The sequence below is a fragment of the Anastrepha ludens genome, chromosome 3 (assembly GCF_028408465.1).
Source record: "Anastrepha ludens isolate Willacy chromosome 3, idAnaLude1.1, whole genome shotgun sequence".
In the NCBI taxonomy this organism is placed as follows: Eukaryota; Metazoa; Arthropoda; class Insecta; order Diptera; family Tephritidae; genus Anastrepha; species Anastrepha ludens.
This window is the reverse complement of record NC_071499.1, coordinates 6,378,303-6,399,394: the sequence shown is the minus strand read 5'-3', so window position 1 is coordinate 6,399,394 and position 21,092 is coordinate 6,378,303. Positions and strand designations below refer to the sequence as shown.

Sequence of the window (21,092 nt, the reverse complement as noted above, 5' to 3'; positions counted from 1 at the left end):
CCGGAGCGGCCGAGCGCCCTTTGTTAAGTGTTGAATAACTCGAAAAGTATTTTTTGGACTCACTTCAAACTTTCACACAATATTTTCAAGATATTATACTTTAAGAAAATGCAAAAAAAATATAATTCTTTGAAAATTCTGACTACCGCTAACCCCTTAAAACAAATATTTTCAGGCAGCAAACAGATTAGGTTCAGAAGTTTAAACTAAAAATATTTTACAAATGCCGCATATTGTGGAATAAAATATTTAAGTAATGGCTAAACAGTGAAGAATAAAAAATCGAAAAATCATCATCTGAATAACTAAATATAAGAATCAAAATTTCTCAGCTTCATTGTTAAGAAATTTTCTTGCACCAAGCATTGCTCTTGATAAACGATCACAAATTTTATGGAAAAAACGCTTTTCGCTCCTGGACTTCTCTAGAAAGACAACTAAACTTACGACAGTGCCATGCCAGTAACTGTTGCCATTGAATATGCCTTGCTGAACACAAATCTTAAATAAATTTCATTAGTATTTCGTTTACATTGCATATAATACTTTTTCACATTCACACAATTTTTATCTCAGTTCTTTCATTGAGTGGCCTAAGGCACATTTTCATGCGTTGCCTTTACACGCTTAAAAATCACGGCATTCGACTGGCACATATTTACCGTTGCATAGTTGTAGTACTTTAGCAGACGGCAGGTGAGAGCAGCGACCGTAGGAATCCGCTTGGTTTGCTGCCTGGCTGGGTGGGTTGTTTGTTTTCGCTGATTAGACAACAACGCAAACGCAAATCTGCTGTTCTACAACGAAATACCAGTTGCCGCTTCGTCTGCCCCTCCTGCCAAACTTCTTTCCGTACAATTATGAACGCGGCATTAACCCGTAAATGGAGCGTAAATGAAGCGAGAGCGCATCACCAGCGGCACTTCGGAATGTTATTGGGAGGGCTGGTGATGGATGGGGTTGCGGGTGGCGGGGGGAAATTTTCGATAAATACGACCAGACCAGTTTTTCGGAAATTCTGAATAAAATACAAGTATAAATAAATATAAATTTAAGTCTTAAATGGGTTTTATTCAGTCGTAAATTCAGCGTCCACAGAAATGCCATGAAATTGTTAGCACTTACATACACACACATTTATACATACATACTTACATGTGTAGCTACTTGTACGAGTATGTGGGCTGCGATATGAAATATTCAAATCTTTGCGTCTGTAAGCATGTGACCGCTAATGGCTTAATGATAACTCTGATAAAGCGTTTTGATTACATTTCACACAAATAAAAACACACTAGTATGTATGTACATATGTGTGTATGTATGTATATCTGTAAATGCATTCGTGCTCTTGAATGAACCTCAATACTTCTGTAGTTAATGTTGTTGTGACTGTTGCACTAGTTGTTATTGTTTTCCACACAAAAATTTAGATACAAATCGCGGGTAAATAATAACTGTGAATAAATAAAATGTGAGCGAAAACAAAATAAAACAAAAACTCATAAACAGCCCAGCAGAAGGCAAAACAAAAATCAAATGCGCGAAACTGTCCGTTTGACTGACATGGAAATTAATGAATTTTAAATGACTTGCCTGAACAAAAACAAAAACAAAACACAACATATAAAAAACGCAAAAAAATATTTGAAAAGCTAAATAAATAAAAATGTGACAAATATTGACAACAACTCAGGGGAAACGGAAAGAAAGTGAAAACACGGCGCCACTAAGCAACAGCTGCCATGTAACGTAAAAACACAAACTAAAAAAATAAATAAAAACCAAAAACGAAAACAAAAACAAAAACTAAGATACAATTCCCACGAACTCCCTACAAATTCTTCTGTTTTGGCTATATGACAAGTGTTGGCCGCACGCCATCGGCACAAACAGCAGCAACGAAAAATACATCAACGATTTACAAATAGCCAAACTTGGCAACTTTTCGCTGCACAGTTTACATTTCCGTCACTTCCAGTGCAGAGCCACACTGCTTGGCGACCACATCCAGCCACGACTATGTTTATTTCATATCTGATTTGCGAGGGCGACAGCGAGAGCAGCCACAGCGATACAATGTCCGTGGAGCAATTGCTGCTTACCGTGCGCGAGGAGACCGAATCGGAGGATGACGACGACGATGATGATGCTGACGAAAGCGAGGGGGAAGGCGCGAATGATCCGAATGCTAGCTGTAGGGAGCCAGATGATGGCAGTGAAACTGAATCCAGTCAAGCGGTGGACGCGGCAACTAGCGGCGCGCCACTCCTTCGCCGCTTCCGGCGCTCTTCCATTGGCATGCAGCGCAAGGCGGCATTTCGGCAAAGGAAATTGGATTCGTTGGGCACATGGCGGAAGCGGTAAGTGTAAGCGATACCAGACGGAAGGAAATAAAATATACATGTCGGCAGACATTGACGTACATACATACATAGGATGTGTTATTATGCGTGTACATACATACGCATGTATGTGTGACACGTTTGTGGCAGAATCATTACAAAATTATTAATTTAAGTGAAAACAGAACATCCAATATTGTGTAATACACACTGTGTAACACACTTTTTCAGTACAAAATGAAATCAATTCTTTTGTTTTTTTTTATATTCTTGTTCACTCCGCTCGGGAGCATAGGGCCTCGTCAAGACTCTGCCATCGTACCCGGTTCTGGGCTATTGTTTTTACGCAGTCCCTTCTGATATCGATATCTGCTAGTACACGCCTCCGCCAAGTGATCTTTGGCCGACAGCGACATCTTGCGGGTTCCAGTGCAGTGCCATTCTCGTGACGCTATCTGATAGTTTTCTAAGCTAGAATGCACTGCGTCGCCTAACGTGGTATGTTGTGCTTGACTGTGAGCCTATAATTGCAAGCTGCAGATGAAGTTGCGCACCTTCTCGGTCGCACCACCTACCTTGCGCGAGCCTTCGTCTTGCGAGAACTACGCATTCGCTCTGGAGCTGCATCATCCAGTTCGCAAAAACGGCAGACACTTGTTTCTAGCTATTTTAGTTTGCTGAAATGATAGCGAAAGACTACAATGCCCCGTATAGTATCAAGTGAGAGTTCGTTAGTCCTTTCTAACCAGGTTTAGGAGTCTGTTTAATGATCTTCTGAAGGGAAGGGTAGACGGCCTGTACTGAACTCTTCTTCCAGTGTCATATGAACTTTTTATTGTCCCAATCTTAAATAACTAATGGGCCATGGAACTCTAAAGTAGTGCCTGGTTTGTTCAAGTGGAGGTTCACCCAGAATTCAACTACCGCTTCCGCGGCATTTTGTTGCCACATCCTCGTTATCAATTGTTGAATGGTTATAGCATGACTTTATCCAGTCTGTGCGGTTTAAAACCCATATTAGGTCGTTAATATCTAGGCCAGACATCCGTCTTACTTAAACTTCATGTACTGATACCCAGTCCAAAAAACGATGTTCCTTGCTCCCAGGGTTTTGCGGAAAGTTCAGCATTCCTTGACATGTTGGGATGTTATTATGTTAGACTGCAATGCACTAAAACTGCCTGGCTGCCTGACAAAAGAAGAAGCTCTTCGAAGTTGTGCTTCTTCAGAGGCGTTTTATGCAACAGGTATCTATGACCTGGATCTCCGGATCAAAGACTAAGGCATCACCCCCCAGAGTTATGCTTCTTCGGTCTGCGTGGGGTGTTATCCCATGGATATCGATCTTTTAAAGTTCGGCCCAAATACATTTGCACCAGTACTCTCAGTGCTCTTAAGATTGCTTCCTTCACTATCAGTCCCAATTCTGACGGCGCTGTTGGTAATGAGCGACGTCATTTTGCATAGCCGTATTAGTCTTGCGGAGATACCAAATTCAGACATCGCGGCATTTAGGCCAATACCTTTTCGTACTGCCGAATGCAGCTTTGAAATCGATCTTTCTCACTATTTGACAAGTTCGAGAAGTGTTCTCTCCATTATTTAAGGACGCTCTGGATGTCAGTCACCAGATCGCCGTCTGTGTTCTTACAGAAAAACACCCCAGTCTTGAAACCTTCTGTACGTCGCCGAATTTTCTGGTAGCATCCCAGACTACTCGCACTCACGAATTTCGGCCTTTCGTTTCTTTCTTCTGATAATACGTCTCTTTTCTCGCATAGCTCGCGTAAAAATATGCCTTCAGAATAATTATTTGAAGACAATTTTGTTGTTGTTTTTTCATACATATTTTTATCTCCGCAACTATTCATCCATATGTAGATACATAGCAATGCTTATAAATTTTAACGAGCTCACTCACAACCCAATTTACCCATTGCAATTTTCTGTACTCAAACTGGCAGGAATGAGCGTACGACTGGAGCTGCTTTGAAATTCTGTAATTCCACGAAAAGCAGAAGCAATGCAACAACCTTCACACGATGCAGCCGGATGTGAAACAGCGGCCTGGTGGTAACAACAACAAAAAGGCAGGGAAATGTGAAATGAATAAGAAAAAACGAACCTTTCAACCCATCAATTGCGCTCAACGTGAATGGAAAACTGTCAAATGTATGGAAATCTCGTGAAGAAATGTTTGTCAACGTGGTGTTGCACGTATGCTGGCACTCAAACGTCCGTACATACACTCTGTTTACATAAAATAGCACCAGAAAGAAGAAGAAAATCTAAACTCAAATAAGTAGGTACTATTGTTGTCAAGCTGTGTTATTGCATGGCGTACGCGATGTTTGTGCAACAAATAAATAGACGCATACCAACATATTTATTAGACGCACACATACTCGTACACGTTCATTCAAAGCAGGATGATATTAGCAATGCGCAGTGTTGATTGTGGTGACAGTAACTGGCAACATCAACATCAACAAGAACAATATCAATGAGATACATGCCCCAATACCTATGCACGGCTGAGCTAACCTAGCACTGCATCGAACTGCAATAGAACCAGCGCAGAATAAGCTGCTTAGAGGGCGCAACTAGTTCGTGCCTCAATAACGGGCAATGCTTTCAACGACCTACATTTTAGGTCAATTATCCCTCAGCCCTATTCTGGCCCTACCCTCCAACCGGAGATAAAGGGAATAATGATACAACAAATACCTCAGCAGTTTTTTGGAACGCATTCTGAACTGGTTCCATTTTAAGCAGCTAATTTTATCGAATAAGCAGTTCTCATCCGAGGCATTTCTCGGCGGCTCCCAAACCCAGCGCTCAACCAGATATCATGGAATGCTTCGCTTTCCCACATTAGTTTACTCTCAAACGGATATTTGTGAGTTACCCAGAGGATACTTGGGCGAAGTCGGGAAGTTGTGAGCTGCTTGGACCGTATGCAGAAGAATTGTCCTGGCCACTCCCAAGTGAATGACAATCAGTGGCTTTCCCCACTTGCGTGGACTTCTACTCACGGAATCATCCTACATCATCGGCCTTAACAATCGCACTGTTAGTTCTGCCTTCTCGAAACTGGATAAAGAAGAAAGTTAATAGGTCTAGTCAACAACCAAACAGTCGGCGCACTCGCGTATCCGCACCCACGTCATTGTTGACAGTTATAATTTCGAGGTTGTAAAAGACTTCGTACATTAAGGAAACAGCATTAACACCTATAATAATGTCAGCCTAGAAATCCAACGCAGAATCTCTCTTCCCAACAACTTCCTGCTACTAAGTATGCAATTGAGTAGTAAAGTCCTCACTCGATGAACAAAACTAATACTCTATGAGGCTCTCATCATGCCCGTCCTAACGTATGGCGCTGAAGCTTGGACAATGACAGCATCCGATGAGACGTCACTTCGAAGATTTTTCGACTTTTCCCCGTTGGCAACGACGAGCTTTGCGACGACATAGACATAGCGCAGCGAATAAAGATCTAGCGGCTACGTTGGCAGGGTTATGTCGTCCGAATGGATACAAACGCTCGAGCTCCGAAAATATTCGATGCATTACTAGCTGGTGGTAGCACAGGAAGAGAAAGATCTCCTCATTATTTTGAAATCTCTGGCCATTGATTATATTCTATAGTATTTATCCTTCGCCGTTTGGCACATTTACATCAGGATATAAAATCAGAGTCTGCAGTGACACCCAAGCTGGTCTAAAAGTCGTAGAAACCGCTCACACTCCTACAAAAATAGTCCAGCAATGTAAGCTGAAGCTACAAACTCCAACAACAGTCAAATATATAAGGCAACGAGATGGCTAATAAACCGATGAACTACACTTCTTTCGAGCGTCCAATAGGACCAAAATCATTTTAGGCCAAGCACAGCGGAAACAGCCAGGTACCTCAAAGCTGTAATTAATAAAACTCAGCAAAACCGTTAGTGCACTCTTGAAAAGGCTTGACAGGGTAGTTGCGAAATTTCTTCTCAGATAGAAAAGGAATGAGCTAGAAAGCTCTGATAGGACTAATTATTTGGCACAATCCATGGGCAATCACGATCCACTGTGTAAATCTTGTTTGCTCTCATCTACGATGGGACGGCTGACACACTGCTAAGATTCTTAAGAAATTTGTAATTTGTAGAAGTAACTCGGCTGCCGTAGCTGAATGGGTTGGTGCGTGACAACCATTCGGAGAACGTAGGTTCGATCTCGGTGAAACACCAAAATGAAGATAACGTTTTTCCTAATAGTGGCCTCCCCTCGGCAGGCAATGGCAAACCTCCGAGTATAATTCTGCCATGAAAAACTCCTCATAAAAGATATCTACCGTACGAAGCCGGCTTAAACTGTAGGTCCCTCCATTTGTGGAACAACATCAAGACGCACCCCACAAATAGGAGGAGGAGCTAGACCGGGTGAAGGGGTGTAAGTGCCAATTATATATATGTAGGTATAATGGTGCTCACCCCACCGATCTCTCTCGCTATCCTTTAAGTCCTCTTTCTAGCCCATAAGTTTAATGGGCAATAAACATGGTCTAAGCGCTTGGAACATTTTAGGTCATACACAGCTCCATTCCTTCATTCGCGGTGTTGTGAATTATCCCTAAGTTGTCCGTTCTCACTATTCCTCTCCGACTTTAACATTCACAAGATGAGCAGCATAGCACAAGCTTTCCCACTTCGCAGTCATTCTGCAGCCTTAGTGGACTAGTGTTTAGCAGGCTGCCCCATCTTTTTAGTACAGCTAATGCAAAAGGTAACCTAAAGCACAGTCGTACCGCATTGTTGGCAAGAGTACAAATACCGTTGCGGTATGGTGTGATATGCCAATCAACGAGCAGACTGCTGGCAGGCACCTTGTTTTGTTGACTGACTGCTTACCCGCCTGTCCAGTGGTTGTCCAGCTGTCTATCAAATTGTCCTATTTGCGTGTCTCCCATGAAAGTGGCTCATATTTCACTATCCATTTCAGAGATGGTGTCATTGTTGCAATATTATTGCGCTTTCAGTCTGTTGTTTCTTTTTTTTTAATTTTCCCTTTGCGGTCACAAATGGCATACTGTCGTCCTCGAGGCGGTACGGACGATGTTCTCGCTATTGCCATGGCAGAATGATTGGTGTTGCACACAATGGTGTATACTATGCATAATATGTTTGCGTACCTATGTATGGGTGTATGTAAACGTATAAGAAAATTTTGAATAGGTGAGTAGATATTACTACAAATTATAAATGCGCCAAGTTGAGGGTAATAGCAGAAAAACAAAAACGAAGGGTGTTTTGAATTGTTTTTCCTCATTCTATGCCCTTAAAATACTCGGAGCCACTTTCTTAAGATCATCAAATTTTAACATTGCAACTCTCTCTAAACTGCCGATAAACACTTTTTCGCTCAATCAAAAGCTTGTTGAACTCACGGGCCGTTTTCTCATCTGCCTCTTAATGGGAGTATCATGAAATAGGCAGTTAAATTTGTCGACTTGATAAATTCGATTTCATTTTCTCAACAACCGGCTAAATATTTATTTACCACAAGCGAATATGTGGCAGCACTAAAAACAGATAAAAAGAACTGTCGAAATCAAGTAGACAAATAGTAAATAGGGGGGGTTGGGAGAATTTATGTTAGTGAGGTTTGGGAGATTTTAAGAACACCATCAGAATTTATTACACGACGAAAGAACAAGAGGGGCAACAACTTCATTTCAGACGAAAAGGTGGTTCTTTTTTAATGAGAATAAGAAGTCGGATGCACGAATTTTGCTTTTACAATATTTGGGAATTACTCTTCCTTTTTGAGTTAAATTGCACGGCAATCCTGTTCATCAGAATAAATAAGAAATCGAGTTTCGTCAATCCGAAATCTCTTAGGGAGCTCCTCATATACCGTCTTTTTCCGAAAATAAGGCACTGTTTTACTTTCTTTTTTGGTCCAAAACAAATTTATTCAATTACTGTTATGTCATCTTCTTCTGGAACATCGTCATAAATAAAATTCTGAATTATATTCTGATTTTCTTCCAAACTCATTTCCTGTTGAACCATTGGTCCGAATCTCTCATGTCTTGCGACGTAGCTATTGTTAAATTAATACTTCTTGTCTAAGTAGCCTGTTCGTAGTGCCCTGGAAACATATCACTCATAAGTTATTTTGTCTCTTGAATTTCTTTCCCAATTCACAACTTCTTGTAAGCCTGGTTTTACAAAATTACCTCGATGATTTCTCACCATTCTGGTTTCAATATATTCATTGATTTCCATCCGCAAGTGATCTTTGAATGGCTTGTTTATTGCAATGTCAAGTGTCTAGAAGTAACCAGTCACTCCTGCCGCAATCATTATTTGATGAATCTTCGTCTTAGCAAGAAAGTTTTTCATGTCTTTAGCGTGGTGAGCACTGGCTGAATCCCAAACTAGTAAACCTCTATTCTGACCCTTCAAAAGTGGTGGCAGCATAAAATCAACCCACTTTTTATAACTGTTTGGGCGCACCAGGCTTTATCACTTTCAATGACATAAATTCCTGAAACACGTTGAATCTGGTCTTTTTTAACTTCAGTACATTAAGAATGGCGATACTTTCTTGCTAGACGAACCGCCAAAATTCAGGTAATCAATGAGACAGTTCATTTCGTTTAAGGAAGTTCTCCAACCATTGTGACGATGCTTTAAATTCTTCTGTGGATATATCAAATGCAATTGCTGTTTGAAGGCAAAGCCATTGCTCTCTTTCCTTCGATCTATTCCCAGATGCAGGCTTCCAACTCAGAAAACAACGGCTGCCGACCTGATCCAACTCTGCGTATTTTCTCAATTCCTTGGTCCACCAGTTAACGAAGGTAATCGTAGTCTGCAATCTACGAACCATACAGAGATCCAACAGCTTTTCTTTACAGAATGCTAATGCAAAATGATTCACTTTTTTTTTTAATAATTTTACTTTTGAGGAAATAATCAGACTTACTAGACTGAAATGGATGAACATAGTATACCTGCACTGTCGCCCAATGTAGACTGCTACCTTATGTTGTATTTTTAAGATATATTCCAGGAATTAATTATTATGTCTTATTTTACAAAAAGTTCCGGAAATACGATAGGGCTTATTCCCGGAGGATGTCTTATTTTCGGAAAAATACGGTATGAACTCTTCAAAATATTACACTCAATTCCAAAAGGTTCTCTCTGATATAAGGCATTCTGAGGTTTCTACAAACGTTTATTACCCATCGCAATTTATTATAACAATAGATCATCACCGAAAATAATTCAAACGCGAAAATAATTCGAACGAACTCTTCTAAGCTAACAAAGCCTTGGCTCTCGAATTTTATGGGAGCTTTTATGTACTCTTTTAAGATGTGCAAAACTTAGCGAATGTCTTTTTACCTTCTACAGAAAGGAAGAGTAACAACTAAACAGTAAAAAATACGAAAGGATGATCGCACCAGCTGGTGTGGTGCAGTGTGGTGTATTCTCTTTTTTTAACCAAAAGAGAAATTATAAGGAATGTCGTCGTGATATAGAGAAAATTCGAAACTCAGTACGAAGGAACTAAGAAATTAAAACAAAATGCTGTTTAACTTTTTTAACGAAAATTTTGAAAATTTTTAAAGGGTTAGGGGTAGTCAGAATTTTCAAAAAATTGTTTTTTTTTTATTTTCTTGTATAATATCTTAAAAATATTTTGAGAAAATTTGAAGTGAATCCAAAAAATACTTTTCGAGTTATTCAACAATTAGCGCCCTTTGCTCCGGCGCTCCGGAGCGTTCGAGAGCAAGTAGCTGCACCTATGAAAGTGGCAGAAAAGCGCGCTAACGAAACTTTAAATGCGTTTTTCTCAAAACTATGCTTTTTGAACTGGTGATCACTGTAACTTAAAAACCGTTTGGTAGATCTCAATAAAATGTATACTGCTTTTAAAAAACATAAAAAACTTGTGACCGATCGAAGGATTTTTTTTTGCAAAAAAATTCGATTTTTTTAAACAATTAAGTGTCGATTTTTTTCTCGAAAATCTGAAAAATATTTCCAGTTAATTTTTAAAAAAGCTTCGATAAGGCACAAGATTATCTATTAATAAAATTAATTATTTTTGTCCGATTGATTTTAGATGAATCTCCAAGGACTTGTAATGATCACTGTCAGGGACTTCTTGAGAAACGGGCTCCACTCAAACAGCGATAACTGTTACAATTATAATTTTTTTTTTTTGAAATTTTGCTAAATCCAAGTCGATGAATGATGTTGTTTTTTATTTTTTGTATGTTTTATTTTTTGTAAAATAAATCAATTGACTAGTAAATTAAAATTATTGAAAATCATCATTTTTTCGGACCTCTGACTACCCCTAACCCCTTAAAAAGGAATTAAATAATTCAAAATTTTCTAAAAATTGTCAACTTATCGTGAAACCTATATATTTATGTATATATAAGTTCCTAGCGTTCCGTTAAAAAGCCAATGACCGTAACAAGTTTTTTTTCAGGCTGTTCTTTCATTTGCATGGATTTTGATCTCATTCCAACTTAGCTGGAGATTCTCCATTTCGATTTCCAGCTGCCTTCTCCAGGTATGAGCAGGTCTTCCACTACAATGTTGCCTTGTCTGTTCCCTGTAATGGCTCGTTTAGCGATTTCATCGGGTGGTTGGCGTAGCGTATGGCCAATCCGATTCCACTTGCGTTTTACAATTTTTGTTTTGATCGGCTGCTGCTTTGTCAAGTGCAGCAGGTTGTCAATTGTTGTATTGTGCCAGAAGATTTTGACAGAAAACTCACTGAATCGTTGACGACTTTTGAAATGAAATCCAGCAACAGAATCGGAATATGGCATGTTAGAACGCTTATGGACCATCACGCATCAAGCAATTACGCAAATACTTCTCCAAGTACAACTTTCTTCTGCTCGGCCTTTCCGAAACTCGCTTATGCGACGTTGTGCAATATGCAACTATTGAAGGTCTCACTCTATTGTACTCAGGGAAGCCCGCAGCGCAGCCTAAATCCAGCGGGGTTGGTTTCCTACTGACCAAAGTCGCCCGCAAAGCGTTTATCATCAAACTCTATGAATCTACTAAATTACAGGAAAACTCCTAAGACCTTCCCTGAAGCTGCTCAAGTCAACTTAAGAACAATTTTAGTAAGATTAAGACATTTTCTGTTGACATTTGGTTCAAACTCATACAATTCTTAAAGTTTTTTTGAAAAAGCTTTTAATATTCATTCGCTTCTGTATTTGTATTTTATTTTCATATAAATACTTTTTCCCAAAAGTACGATTTTCGACTTAAGCGTTTATTGCATTTGCCTACTCGTGTGAAAATATTTCGAAAACTATTTTTATTAGTTCACACAGCATTCAAATATCTTCATTAATTTTATTTCATTTCTATTTTTATTTTTCATTGCAGACGATCAGCGTCAGCGAGTAATGCACGTCGACCCATACGAATTGTGCCCGACTGGACCGAGAATGCGGTGCAGGGTGAACACTTCTGGAAGCCCACTTCGGCTTCTGGCGATTTATGCTGCTTGAATGAGGAGTGCATTGTGAGTAGAAAAACAAAAAAATTATATAAATTGTTTAGCTTCATCTTTTTTATCGCTCATTTATACATAATAACACTTTGCAGCAGAGCTAATTATCTATATATTTTCACACCTAACCTAACGAAATTTGGCTGCTGTGGCAGTAATCAGACTAAGAGCCTTAAATTCAATTACATTAGAGAAATCCATTTAAAATGTGAACTCGCGCACAATGAAGCGGCGCAAAACAATTTAAATCAATTACAAAATTGTTTCATGTAATTCATTTATTGCATGTTTAACACGCATTAATTGTTGGTACGCTTACACGCATGAAAGCACGCACGCATCCCTGCAGAGAAAATTTGACTTAGTGAAACTTATTTCTCGTGTCGACTGTGACGTGGCCTCGTGTGAATTAACTATTTCTTAAGGGCAAAATTGTGAAGACCTTTTTAAGTCAACCTTCAATAGAAAGTGTCTTTAGTGCCTGCCAACTGGTTTATTGAAAGTGTCATGAAACTCGAAGTTTCACACCATGCCATTCCTGGCATATTTGGCGAATAAAAGGAAATGTGCTGGGTATGAAAGAAACACAATCAGTGCATAAAGGTAGCCTGAACGAATTTAAAGCAAATTTCAAAACTACAAATAATAAGTTTGAAAGCAATGATTCGTTCCAGAATCTAAGTGTTTTAACTTAAAAAAGCGCTATTCGTGTGTTCTCATCAGTAGAAGCCGACCTAAATCCAAATTTCTGATAGTAACCATAAAAAAAATATATATTTTTTATCAACGGCAGTCAATGGCAAACCGCCAGGTGTATCTCAGACATGAAAACATCCATCTGTCGTTTGGAGGCGGCATATTTTCCACACAGATACACACAAAAATTACAGCAAATGCAAATTCATATATACAGCAGGTGGCGAAATGAAGTTGTCAGCGAAAGTGCCAAAAATAAAAATAATCTGTTACTCGCTACGTCTTTGATGTAATATATAAGGCGTCTTCAATTTACGACTTCTTTGCTCACAATGATTGGGTTCTGTCCGCTTGATGAAAAATTTTAGAGCAACAACAAAGTTATCACGCAAGATTCGCCGCTAGCAAGTATGGTTATGCCTCAAAATGGTAGTCTGAGTGACACAGGTTAGACCCAATTAGCACGAAAGCTGCCAGCTTTTTATTTGACTATGTGCATATGTCGTATATTTTCTTTTCTGCAATTTCTTTCAAGTTGACCATCGAGAATTCCCCCAGCATTCTGTATCGTTTCCTTAGATTCTACTTGAGTGCAACTTCTACATCTATCGTTGTACGGCCACCCCATCTTCCTCCATAGTCTCCCAAAGGCCAGTGGCCGGTTATTGTTGATGTAATTCTAAATATGTCTGCTCGTGGCGTCCTCATCAATTCTGGGTTTGTTCAAAATGGACCACGTTTGTTTAGTTATTTTGCAGGTATCCATGTTAGCTTCTCTGTCAACGATCTGCTTCTGGAATAGTGAGAAGATCTCCCTTTTGCGCACGCCTTGGGGACAGCCTTTTTCTACCACCTCGGGTTCGTTAGAGGATGACCCTATTTGACAGTTCATCAACTTGCTCATTTTCTTCTATGTTCCTATAGCCAGGTACCCAGATGAGAGTGATGTCTGTCGTGCGCGTTCTTCGTTGCATTGTCTGACGATTTTTGAATTCGTTATAGGTGACTTTAAAGCTAAGGGGGCTGCCTGATTATCTGAAAAAAGAGGTTGTCTGTAAAGTCGGTTTACTGACGATAGTTTATAGTGACAACGTCATAAGAAAATACTGATGGAGTGGTTGCATTTTTCAAAAGAAAATTTTAATTTTATTTGTTTGATAGATATTTTGTTTGGATATAGAGAAGGAGGTAAATGGTATGGCAATGGACTAGGTCAAGTTACATTTACACAAACGTGAAAAATGGCGAAACATTTATGAAATTCGTGAAAGATATCTTCAATTTCGATTGTGCATCAGAAGTTAATAAGTCAACAACACTAAGAGGCAACATCATCGATTTGCCTTTTCCAAGACACTTTACACTCGAAACACTCCCTTTCATTTCCTACTTTTCCAACATCTCCTATTCTCAACAGAGAAATGGTTCATTACCATGCACACAGGAAGAAGGCATATGAAAATACAAATATGTGAATTTATATATGTACATATGCGCATTTACGTACATACACAGTATGTTCAATAAATAACAGAACTTTTTATTGAAATCATGGAACACGTAGAGCTATCTATTAAACTTTGATCATATTGAAAAGGTACAAGCGTCAGCTTTCAACCGCAGCCAACTTCATGTAAATCGTTTGACAGGTTAAAAAGTTACGCGCCTTTTATTGACAGTATGTTTCGTGCTTGTGTCGTAAAAATACAATGGAGCAAAGAGCAAATATTAAATTCTGTGTTAAACTTGGAAAAACATTTAGTGAGACGTACGAATTGATGCAAAAAGTTTATGGTGATGATTGTTTAGCTCGTTCAAATGTATATAATTAGTTTAAACGATTTAAAAATGGTCGTGAAGATTTGAATGATGATGAAAGACCTGGTCGTCCAGAAGCAAGTAATCGTGCTGAATTGGTGGAAAAAGTCTGCGAAATCATTGCTGTTGACGGAAATTTTACTGTAAGAATGTTGGCTGAAGAATTAAATTAATCTACTGGTACTATTTGGAAAATTTTAACTGACGATTTGGATAAAAGAAAGGTTTGTGCACGCTTTGTTCCACACCAAATAAATGAAGATCAAAAAATCGCTCGTGTAGAGCATTGTAAAGACATCATTTCAACAGCTGAAAACGATCCAGATTTTCTTGATTCGATCATAACTGGTGACGAAACATGGTGCTTCAAATATGACCCTGAAACAAAGCGTCAATCTGCAGAATGGAAGACGAAAGAGAAGCCAAAAGCAAAGAAATTGCGTTTTCAGAAGTCAAGAATCAAAACAATGTTGATCACGTTCTACGATTCCAAGGGTATTGTATACAAGGAATTTGTTGCAGAAGGTCAAACTATTATTTGAGAGTACTATTTACAAGTTTTACATCGTTTGTGATCAAGAATTGTTCGTGTAAGACCTGAATATCCAGAGGGGAAACAACAGTTTTTATTGCATGATAATGCACCACCTCACAAAACCAAAAATGTTCGTGAATTTTTGATGCGAAAACACATTTGTGTCATCGACTACGCTCCGTATTCTCCTGATCTATCACCATGCGACTATTTTCTGTTCCCTAAATTGAAAACTGCCATGAAAGGTGCGTTTTATGATGATATTCCAGCCATTCAAGCAGCCGTGACACAGGTGTTAAAGAACATTCCATGTCCAGTCCATGCAGAAACTGGTTGATCGTTCTGATCGTTGTATCGAGTTAAATGGAGACTATTTTGAATAAAAAATAACTTTCAAACACAGTACGATACGTGTTTTATTCTACATCTGAAAAGTTATGCTATTTATTGAACATACTGTGTATATATGCTCACTCAAGTAGGAGAGAGCTAGATTTCGAACGTTGCCGAACGCGGGGGCCGATTGTGCCTCTTTGTCGTTCGTTCCGCGCTCTCGCTTGCAGTTCAAGCAAGGTAACGACGCATGAGCAAGATGACGCCGCATGAGCAAGATAACGACGCATGAGGAAGGTAACGCCGCATGAGCAAGATAACGCCGCATGAGCAAGGTAGCGCCGCATTTTTTGGTGTGTGCAGCCGGCTGCATCGAACTATAAAACCTTATCACGTCAAAAATGCATACTTTCGCTAATTAATTCTCATGCAAGCTTCCCGCCTATCGCAATTTCCCAGGCGAATACCTCATAATATGTACTGATATCATAATCACAATTTTCAATGCAAACTGTCTTTCAAGAGTTCATTTTTTTGTTTGTATAACAAATATAAAATAGGTCCGAGTATACCTTGAGGGACGCGTGTATTAATTTTCTTTGTGTTTGGCCGTGCCTGTCCCTGCTTTATTCGAAAATACCGATCATTGATATAGGCTTCTATTTAGTAGATCTTTAGACTGTATCGGAAATATTGTTTTCAGTTTGTAACATAGATTAGTCCCTCGTGCCAGACTTTGTCGAACGAGTGTGCGACGTCGCGGAAAATGGCGGAGCAGACGCATTTTTTTCCAGAACTTCTTCTACTGTATGGACTAGTCTATGCACTTGGTCTATCGTAGAATGAATTTCTCTAAACCCGAACTGGTGAGTAAGTATGGTTTCCTGAGCGCGATACTTTCTTTTAAGCGGGTGGCAAATAGCTTCTCAAAAAGTTTCCCCAAGAGGCTGCATCATTTGCATTTTTCCTGGTTTGGGAATCATAATTCCCAAGAATCTCTATTGCAATAGTATAGATTTTAAACGAATGCATGTATTCATGATCATTCTTAATGTACGCAACGCGGCAGGTGCTACGTTTTTTAGAACTTCAGCGGTAATCAGGTCCAAACCGGGGTCTTTCTTCGTTTTCAGTTTAGATATTTGAGAAATAATTTCCAAGGGCGTAATTGGTTCAGTTTCGCAGGATTCTTGGACAGCAGGAAGTGTGATAAAGATATCGACTAGTTCATGCTATCAAATATCCTTTCGAATTGCGCGAAAACTTCAGCCTCTCGAAATCGCTACTTGCCCAAACTTGAGAGTTATTTACGTTTTTAATTGCCGGATTGTGGAGCACTGTGGATGATTTTGTTCGCTGTGGCTTTCCAATCAGCTAAAAGGCGTTACAAATTTGTGTGGAGCATTTTGCTATTGTGTTGTTATAACTTGTCTTTGCGTAGCTTATGAAATTAATTTTAATTTACAAGTGTAGACTACATTTGTCCGTTTGATCTAAGTTTTACTGAAATGAAATGCTTTATCTGAATTCTACAATTGTAATTGTTTGCACCTCGTATATGACAGCTCCATTTTTCCACCTACTGTATATATGTAAGTATGTACCTGTATGCATATAACAGTAGTAATTTGACAGCGCAAAGCAGAGTTTGTGAAAATGGCGAATGCGGAAATGTTGCACCCACACACAACAGGACCTTCCTGAGTAAAATATATCGCATGAAGGTTTAACATTCATATTTAGTAACTACGCATTCGCGTGTCATATTCATACCCATCTTCATTATTCTTATGCAGGATATTACCTCATTGCACGCATAAACCGAAGGACAAAATCAGCTACTCACAAACCGCCAAAGAATTCATAAACTAGACATTTTGCTCGGAAATATGCGTATGCATTTGTATATAAGTTTATAAATGTAATCGCATATAAAGGATAGCGCATGGAACGGAATAGAATTGTGAATAGCCGGAAATTTCTGAAGAACTCATCCAATATTGCCAATTGTACTTAAGGCCAATAGAGAGGATTTAAAAGATAGAGAGTGACAGGTGGGGTGGGAATTCATTACTCCTCCTGCAAACTTTCCAGATTTTTCTTTTTGATCTTAGTAGTTTATCGAGGGAAAGAGAATGTAGCGCGTCCATTCTCAACCAATTCAAAAATATACCAGCTAAGTCGGGCGTAAGCCTGTACATCTTAAAAAGCCTCTGTTGTCCATGGAATGTGCGCTCTAATCAATTCTATCCAGGCTCGTAGCTCACTCCTACCCAGGAGGAATTTTGCTACCACTCTGTCCGGTCTTTTCAGAAATCACTTGTTTGTTTTGCACGTGCCAGGACTGCACCAACGGTTGTCATGGGTTTTATTAATGACAGCTTTTATGTATTCCGCTGTTCCCGCTCTGCTTGAGCCTGAAATTGGTTTCGGTTCAATTGGACGCACAAAAGAACCGTAGTCCACTAATTGGTCAAGCAGTTCGTGGCCTTGAACATCTAGCTAGACAGGCGACCTTGGAGAGTTTCATCGCAAAACGAGAGCATTGGAATTTCCTTGAGAATTTGTGGTTTACTCCTGGAAAGATGGGTCTTGCGTCAACTCTGTCAGCGCTGGGATAGTGCATAAACGTGCAAAGTCGCGAGATCCTTCTGGCCACGGGTAGATCGGCGGCGCACGATGGAACTTTTAAGGCTAACAAAACAGCAGCTCTTGAATTTGGTAGGTATCCTCACCGGACTTCCGCTAAGTGTCCATGCGGTGTGACTTGGGATTGCTTTAAGTCCATTCTGCAGAAGCTGTCAGGAAGATGAGGTGGAGTATTTTCTCAGCATTTTCTTCTCAGCTACCCTGCTCTCGTCGAGCACAGATTCAGACATCTGAGCTCTCACTTTTTTGCTACACCTGGGGATTTTGCTTTGTATATACTCTAATCCAAAGGGTGATTAATTTTGTGCCACCTTGTACAGGCATATCTTACAATATAACAGATTTCAAGAGATAGAATCTATAAACATTTAATAAAAATTACCACACAGATCACGGATGACATCTCTTTTCATACTACATACCGTAACTGATAATTGCCTCTACATAGGTATATTTTTTTATTTTGTTAGTGTACCTTTTCGCGGCGCCAAAGCCGTCACTACTGAAAATATTTTCTTTTTATATAAAAAAAAGAAAATTTAAATATCACAGCCGCAGATTCTATTTACTCACTTCATTACATTTTTTTTATTTTCGCCAACAGAAAAGTGGTCAACGTATGAAGTGCTCGGCCTGCCAATTAATTGCGCATCAAAATTGCATTCCAATCGTCAATGAAAAGACTCAATTAGCGTGTAAGCCAACATTTCGAGACGTAGGCGTAAGACAATACAGGGAACAATCAACGACGCATCACCACTGGGTGCATCGCAAGATGGAAAAGGGCAAATGCAAACAGTGTGGAAAGGTGAGTACTATAAATGAGTTGAAATTGGGCACATAAATCATAATTATCTGGGGATTTGTAAGTGAGTACCAAAGAGTGTATAAATAGTAAAAATAATAAATATTTAATGCAAACTGAAACTTTTAAGCAAAAGTCATTAATTAACAGTGACAAGGCAATTAACCGGAAAGCACTTTAATCTGTGGATTTCCATACTCGGTAATAAATACGTTCATACCGCTGGCTGCTTGTAATGGAATTTCAGATATTGAATTTTTAAAGCTCATAAGCACAGTGTAGCGAGTAGTGAGAAAAAATTTCAAAATTAAATGTTAAAACCATAGCCGTCTTTGGAAGAGGTTATGTTGAAAATAATAGCTGCAGCTTAGATGACCAACTTCAAGAAAAAACTGCCATAGAAGTTGTAGGACCTGAATGTAAGATGCAACAGCCAACATCTTCACTTTGATAATTCTACTTCCTCAAAAATATATTAATTTGGGGAAAAATAAATCCATTATTTTTGCATAAAATTCAACACTTTATTTAAGATGTTTCAGATTGTCCGATTTGGGACAAATACGCACCTATTTTTGTATAATTCGTTACCACTTAAAAGGTAGCTTCATAATGCGTCTCTCATAGAAGTATTGGTCCTTATTGGCGAAAAACTCTAGTAATCGATTTTTACAATCTTTTTTGGATACCATTTTCTTATCACTCAGGAAGTTTTTCAAGGAGAGAAAAAGGTGGTAATCGTTTGGTGGCCTTGCGTTGTCCTGATGGAACACAACACCCCTACTGTTGGCCAATGCTTGCCATTTCTGGTCACTCGCTAGCTTCAAACGGTCCAGTTGTTGACAATAGAGTTCTGAGTTTAGTGTTTGACCATACAGAAGCAACTCATAATAAATGATTCCTTTCAAGTCCCACCAGATACCCAGTAGAACCTTCATGGCCGTTAGACCTGGTTTGGCCACCGTTTGAACTGCTTAATCACGCTTCGACTGCAATCGTTTTCGCAAAATATTGTAGTATGTGACCCATTTCTTATCCCCAGTCACCATCTTTTTCACGGGTAAATCTCATTTTTCGCCAGGGTTTTGCAGATGGAAATCGATTGATCCATCGTGTTTGTTGGTGTTGATTGGTGTGGCACCCAAACATCGGGCATCTTCTTTGCGCAAATGATTTAAAACTGTTTTATGGTCGATCTTAAGCTCCTGGGCGAAGCTACGACTACTGCCCTGTATTTTCGCCTAGGAAAAATTACATAAATCGTACCTCAACACGGCTATATGATGGCGACTTTTTTTTTTGCTTATGCAATTAAATAATAAGCAAACTGAAAGGACAAAGCGATATAGGTATATACATATAACAAGTGGCACAAAATTAATCACTCAATTTTGTTTCTGAATAACTTTTTTTGCTAAATACAAAAAAAAATTTTTAGTGATAGAAATCTTTATTTTGACCTTCACGCACTCCATTGCTTGTCTGTTTGTATACTGCAGCTGTTAAATATGGTGATTAATTTTGTGCCACTCACCAGAAGCCACGCCATAACACCAGAAGAAAAGGAAGCAAATTTACATAAAAGCAGATTTCCTTCCCTTCTATTAATTAAAGTGATAGCAATGCTGGGCTTAACAGTGAAAAATGTTTGTATATATAAACTCGGCCTTGCTCATAAAACTACTGTATACAAAATTTGTTTCGTGCAAAACCACGTCTTCTAATTTTATAACTCTGTTTTATGGATTCACAACACTGTGCGTTGCACTTGCCATTTTCTTTCCGAATTGTTATTTGCAGCTCGTCTGCTCGTTTATCCCATAGCCTCTTGGTATTTCAGCCGGATTGCACGGAATTTAATAATAAACACCCCATTGGTAGCAACATCGATTGCATTAACACTGCACTAAATAATAATACAAAGCAGGTAATTGAAGTTTAAGGCAACAACTGCATGGAATGGCAAATGTTTCATGCAACAAGGTTGACCAAGAGAATTGCACATTTTCTCGAATATTAAAAATACCTGCACGTCCAGGATGTCCGACTGCTGTATTGCCGATTAACGATACCTGATGATGGCAGCAGCAACAACAATAGCAATGGCAACGTATAAAATAATAGAGAAACCAAGGAGCGATGTGAGGCAACTAACAGTTTAAGTGAATAGAAAGCAAAAAACTTGAAAAGCTAATACCGGTGCGGACTTAGTACGAACACTGATGAGTAGCTATACATGGGCATGTGCATGCATGCATCATTATAAGAGCTCGGCGTATGCACTAATACATATATACTATACAACTATGGACAGAGAAATGGCGCACTTCGCCACAATGACATATAATGAGGA

The 21,092-nt window shown here is 39.1% G+C and overlaps 1 protein-coding gene across 8 annotated transcripts in view; it reads left to right on the top strand.

Annotated features, from left to right (window-relative positions):
• The window catches only part of LOC128856950 (eye-specific diacylglycerol kinase-like), an 87,504-nt gene that overhangs the window by 29,812 nt on the left and 36,600 nt on the right, over nucleotides 1-21,092 (top strand). For 7 of the 8 annotated variants that reach the window (XM_054092416.1, XM_054092417.1, XM_054092414.1 and 4 more), the window contains exons 2-4: nucleotides 1,434-2,363; nucleotides 11,777-11,915; nucleotides 18,539-18,742. In XM_054092416.1, coding sequence (XP_053948391.1) covers nucleotides 2,023-2,363; nucleotides 11,777-11,915; nucleotides 18,539-18,742 — 684 coding nt within the window. In that variant the 5' untranslated portion in view covers nucleotides 1,434-2,022. The remainder of the gene's footprint in view (nucleotides 1-1,433; nucleotides 2,364-11,776; nucleotides 11,916-18,538; nucleotides 18,743-21,092) is intronic. The other variant, XM_054092418.1, reaches the window with a different exon arrangement.